Source organism: Branchiostoma belcheri, unplaced genomic scaffold, assembly GCF_001625305.1.
Source record: "Branchiostoma belcheri isolate BF01 breed outbred unplaced genomic scaffold, Haploidv18h27 scaffold14, whole genome shotgun sequence".
Taxonomy (NCBI): domain Eukaryota; kingdom Metazoa; phylum Chordata; class Leptocardii; order Amphioxiformes; family Branchiostomatidae; genus Branchiostoma; species Branchiostoma belcheri.
In genome coordinates, this window is record NW_017802824.1 from 1,219,551 (window position 1) to 1,225,396 (window position 5,846).

General features: G+C 40.0%; 1 protein-coding gene across 1 annotated transcript; it reads right to left on the minus strand.

Annotated features, from left to right (window-relative positions):
• Positions 1-655: 655 nt before the first annotated feature.
• Positions 656-2,285, minus strand: LOC109464512 (ankyrin homolog). Its single transcript, XM_019761519.1, has 4 exons — positions 2,184-2,285; positions 1,567-1,665; positions 1,221-1,319; positions 656-793 (listed from the first exon to the last, which is right to left on the minus strand). The coding sequence occupies exons 1-4, from the start codon at positions 2,283-2,285 to the stop codon at positions 656-658; spliced, it is 438 nt and encodes a 145-aa protein (XP_019617078.1).
• Positions 2,286-5,846: the final 3,561 nt, after the last annotated feature.

A 5,846-nucleotide genomic window follows, 5' to 3' on the forward strand; every position in this document is an offset into this window, starting at 1 on the left:
ATTTGGCTAAAGTATGAGGTCGTGGAACTCTTGTTATTATATCTATCTTATGAGCCGAGTATACTTTAAATTAAAACGTTATGGTTATCCATCATTTTCAAACCTAAATATTGTTCAATGACTTTGTTACATATGTATACTTAAGGCCAAAAAGTCAACAAATCAGATAATATTCACAGGATAGACATTTTTCAACCACCATAAATTCTCATTTTAACTAGATGAGATGATTTATTTACCGTGTCCCTCGTCTCTACATCAACGTCATGTTGAATCAGCAGCTCCACTACCCCAGTCTGGCCGTTTGAGCTGGCCAGGTGGAGAGCAGTCCTGCCACCCTGTGTAAACATATGGAGAAACTATAAGTCTGCTGCACATTGGTGATTGTTTCAAATAAACCCTCAATGACAGCAAGATAATTTTTTTTAATTTAAGAAGTTTTCCTATCAATCACTGAAATGGCTATCCGTCACTTTAAAACCTATTACATTTTATCACTTTGTGTATGTATAGATATTTTACTAGTTGTAAAAGTTGAAGCTTAATTTTAAAAATCCCTGCCGTACGTGGCTAATGGGCCCCCAAAAATTAAAAGCCAAGAAATCAGATAATATCTCAGGATAGTAGAAATTTCTCAACAATCATTAACTGTCCCTCAATCTTTACATGAGATGATTGCCATGTCAGTACTTACCTCATCCCTCGCCTCTAAATCAGCGTCATGTTGAATCAGCAGCTCCACCACCCCAGTCTGGCCGTTTGAGCTGGCCATATGCAGTGCGGTCCTGCCATACTATGGAAACACACGGAGAAACTACAACTCTACTGCGCATTGGTTGGTATACACATGTACTAGTATGCAGGCCCTCAAGGATGGCAAGATAGAATTTTTAGTTTAAGAAGAAAGTGCTTTTAAAGTTGACAATTGTTATGAGCATAGTATATGAAAAAATATATAATAAATTTTATGGCTATTCATCACTTTAAACCTGAACGTTTTTATTTTGTCTCATATAGGTATATCGGTATATAACAATTTTCGTAAACTTATTGAAAAGTTCCTACTAAATTTAAACCCCTGTCGTAAGTGGCTAATGGGCCCCCAAAAATTAAAAGTCAAGAAATCAGATAATATTCTCAGGATAGTAGACATTTATCAATAGTCATGAACTGTCCCTTTATTCTAATGCTAACTACATGAGATGGTCGCCTGTACTTACCTCATCACTGGCCTGCACATCGGCGCGATGTTGAATCAGCAGCTTCACTACCCCAGTCTGGCCGTTTGAGCTGGCCACATGGAGTGCGGTCCTGCCAACCTGTGTAAACACACGGAGAAACTTCAAGTCCTAAACTTTATTACTTTGTCACATATAGATATGTATACATAAGATACATAACAATTTGCTTTAGTTGAAAAATTAAAGCCCTGTCGTACGTGGCTAATGGGCCCCAAAATTAAAAGTAAAAAAAAAATCAGATAATATTCTCAGGGTGCTAGATATTTCTCAATAGTCATAAATTGTCCCTTAATTCTATCTACATGAGATGATTGTCTGTACTTACCTTGTCCCTTGCCTCCAGATTAGCGTCATGTTGAATCAGTAGCTCCACTACCCCAGTCTTCCCGATCAAGCTGACCAGATGGAGTGCGGTCCTACCATTCTATGTAAACACACGGAGAAACTATAACTCTACTGGGCCACGTCGATTGCTTCAAAGAGACCCTCAAGGACAGCAAAATAAAATTCTAATTTTTAGAAAAATTACCTTTACGATTAAATGAAACATTCATTTAAGGAAGTGGGTAGTTTCTATTTTATTGCAAATCACGCCGACTTATGTTTTTGTATAATCGGATAAAACTTGAACGATTAAAATGTCATTTAGATGCTATCACCTAAACACAACACTTGCCAGTTTCTAAATTGATGTAACGGGATAGGTGCTTGTACTAAACGTTGAAGAGATTATTAGCGGTTACGTGTGGTAAAGAATTGCGTCACGTCTTATTTCTTTATGGCAATGTAACCGACACCAAAGCATGGAACGACCCAAGCATGGAAGGACTCAATGTGATGCTCAGCGAAAGCCGGGATCCACCTTGTAGAAAAAAAAGTGATGGAAACGCTAACATCCCAAAGCCAATCGGCATAGCACACATAAGCTGCATACGCAGTTACCCGTGTCAAACTCTGATTGACGTCCCTCCCCGCCAGAAGACCCGTCTCCACAGTCTGCACGTCTCCCGCCCTCAGAGCCCTCCAAAACTCGCCATCGTCCATAGCAGGTTGTTACTCCGGATACCTGTCGTGCAAAAGTAGAATACAACACCTTTTATCAGTGCTGACATGTTTGCAAACCTTTATTGCAAAAAATACCTCTGAGCCAACTGCAATGTATGAATTAAGGGTTAATGACCCGCCCCGAGCCGAGGTGAATATGGTGTGTTAAAGCCTTGTCAGTTGCTATAACCACTGAATAAAGCCACCGAGTGAACGCAGCTATTATCATATAGACTATCAAAACTTACACAGTAAAGAGTGCTTTGCCATAACCGATCATCCAAGAGAATTTTTTTGTAGGCTGTCATTAGAATAAGTCCAGCGTGTCGTGAACTTTGATCAGTCTGAGTTTCAACATAGCATTTGATCGGTTATGGCAAAGCACTGATTAGCTATGGGGTATGGTGTTCTTTCCATACTAGTTGATAAACTAGGCTCCCTAACTGGAAAGGCGTCGATCATCTTAACTCGTTTACGCGTTTACATTCGTCGTACAACCGCACTAGCCTACTTTTCAGGCGTTCCAGCAACGATCAGTGTTTCTTTTTTAAGGAGGGTTGTTGATTTTTCTCGATATGGTCTGCCGTGTTTTTTTTTTGGGGGGGGGGTCTCATCGCACACGCTTAGAACTCTGACCGCCTTCCCCAAAAAGAAAATAAATGCTGACCGCCACCCGAACGCCTACAAAGGAGGCTACTCCGTACTTGTGATAGGAATATATCACTGAACCGACCGTCCACGGTACGGTGAATGGCCGACAATAACCTTTGATACGTCACAAGATGGCGTTATAAATCCACAATAATGAACTCGATTTTCTATTGCTATTATTATCAAAGTATCGGACGACCAGATCACAGGTGTACATTGTCAAGCACATTGCAACTCACTATTTACAGCTTTTTAGGAAAATTGGTGACTATACGATAGGTTAACGTTTGGTCCTACTTAGAGACAAGCCTGGGCGCCAGACTATCTACACACAGGCCAGTTGCTTGCCTCCAGGGCCAACATGCCCCAGGGAAAGTATACCACAGCACACTCATCATCTGTTATAGACTATGATGGCTACCTAATACTGAGGCGTCGGACTATGGTCGGAGCTGACAGCGTTACGCTATGTGGTGTTTCGTAGGCTGCTGACCACATCAGGATATCGGCTTTTTAACGACATTTTTGCAGATTTAACTTTATTTAGCCTTAGTCTTGCGGATTACCAGAGGGTATTTTGACAATTTCTTTGATTTCGAATTCGTGCAAACAATGTGTGCAAAAAATGCTTAAAACTGTCAGAAAAGTCTTCTTTTATTCAAGTTATTGTGGGTAGGCAAAAGGCCCGCTCATACAAGGCATCACAAAGATGTTATCTGTTACTCCCCCTAAGATTACTCTATCAAATAGTCGTTTCAAAGTGGGTACATGCCTTTTTGATAACATCGATATTCTTTTACCAAAAAGTGTCATTTTCACCCAAAATATAGGAGATTGAAAATTTTCGTACAGTGATCGTTTAGATATGTCTTATTTACATCACCTGGCAAAATTTCGTTGAAAACAGATGGATACATCAAAACTTACGGGCATATAACTGCTAACGCAGCCAACCCCCATGTGCCACATTCAGCAACAGGCCTGAGTTGCGTCTACGAATACTGCACTCACCGAACATATCGAAAACTGCTTAAAGTATCTCATGTATCTCTAACAATAAACATAATAAAACTCACTGTCGCGACTGCACTTGAGCCTGTTTCTGCCTCTACCCGAAGCAAAACATGAGTCAGCTTTGTACGACCCACCCCAAAATGGCGGTCTCACACACGTGCACGTGTAACAACTTCCGCGTTTTAGTGAATAAGTAACCACTGTGGCCGCGTCGCCTGTGGGCAACGGGTGAGAGTTCATATATGCCATACTTGTACGAGTATCCTGCACAATTGTTGTGCAATAGAGTTATTTACTGAGTGACCGAGGCCTAAAACTAGTCCGTCGTAGTACATATATACCTTGATCACATTACAGGAAAATCGGTTGTCATAAAGTCATTTTGCAACAACTGCAAGCGCGCGTTAAACTGATCCCAAATTTAAAATCACGTCTTGTATGTTAATGTATATCTCACTAACAGGTATCTATGTAACTATCAGAAGTGGTCACAGTCTTGGCAGAAGTGAAATTTTCGCTGTCGGATACAATACCTTGCGAATGAACACCAAGCAGACGTCACGATCGTAACTTGAAGGATTGCCACAGTATACATACGACCACGTCTTCCAAAAACATGATATTACAATCAGGGTTTACGCAAGAAGCTTTTAAGAGCAAATGTCTGTAAGGATCAAACAATGGTGGCAGGGGTAAAAAAATCGATTTGGCTCAAATTTTGCACAGTGATAGTACTTGGCCCACAACCCCTCAAAATATCTTTCTTTCTGCTCCACACCGATCGTTGCCATGGTAACAGCCCAAACATGTTTTAGGGCCATTTTTCATGATTTGGGCATGCCAGAAACATGAAAATTGCCAAAGTTTAGGGCGCGATTACAAACAAATGCTTGAATATATCGGAAAGACAACTTATCTGCTTTTCTAAAATAGCTTTAAAATTTTCAAGAGGTCAGTTTTAAGGGTCTGGGCATCCCTAAGACAAGACAGTGTTTTGGGCTTTTGAAATATCCCTATTTCTGCCCATTTTTGAAGCGCTGTAACTCCAAAGATGGTGATTTTTTTTCTTTCAAAATGTAATAACAGATACATAATCATATGTGCTATAAAATGAATGTTTGTAAAGTTTGACCAATTGTTTGGTTCTCACGTGGTTGTCCTGAAGTCATATTTTACATTTCAAGAAAAAATACAACTTTTTGTCATATTTAAGATACAATATATACAATACGAAAACAGCAATCTAATACTACTTTAGATAATAAGTATAATAATCCTATTAATAGTCTATCAAATGAATGATTGTGGAGGTTGGAGTCTTGTTTCGTTGCTGTGTACTTGTCCCTGAAAGTAGGCCATATTTTGGACATGTGTTAAAATTATCATTTTGGGCTATCTTTGAAGCTTTACAACTGACAAAGTAGGATGTTATTTGAATCCAATCTTTGTAGGGTAGTACATACATGTATTGTGTATCAAATGATATCTTGTTGAGGTTGGAGTCTTGTCTCGTTGTTGTGTACTGTCCCTGAAAGTAGGCCATATTTTGGAGTATGCGGAATATTATCATGTTTGGCTAGCTTTGGAGCTTTATAACTGACAAAGTAGGATGTTATTTGAATCCAATCTTTGTAGAGTAGTAAATACGTCTATTGTGTATCGAATGAATTCTTGTTGAGGTTGGAGTCTTGTTTCGTCGCTGTGTAATTGTCCCAGAAAGTAGTGAGGAAAGTCGAAGTGAGGAAAGTCGTGTAAGAGCCTTTCCCAAGGTCGGTGGCATGTCAGGACTCGGACCCGGGACCGGAGCACTCTGCCGCTACGCCACACGACCCCTCATTGGTTTACGTAATCAATTTGACTCAATCCAGACTAATCTAGAGTTGCTTGTTGCACTCC

Excerpts from the sequence above, each read along its gene's own strand:
- LOC109464512 (XM_019761519.1), bottom strand. The coding sequence starts at position 2,285 with ATGGACGATGGCGAGTTTTGGAGGGCTCTGAGGGCGGGAGACGTGCAG. Across the intron at positions 1,666-2,183 it reads TCAATCAGAGTTTGACACGG|AATGGTAGGACCGCACTCCA; the intron begins GTAACTGCGTAT and ends GTGTTTACATAG. Across the intron at positions 794-1,220 it reads ATGTGCAGGCCAGTGATGAG|TATGGCAGGACCGCACTGCA; the intron begins GTAAGTACAGGC and ends GTGTTTCCATAG.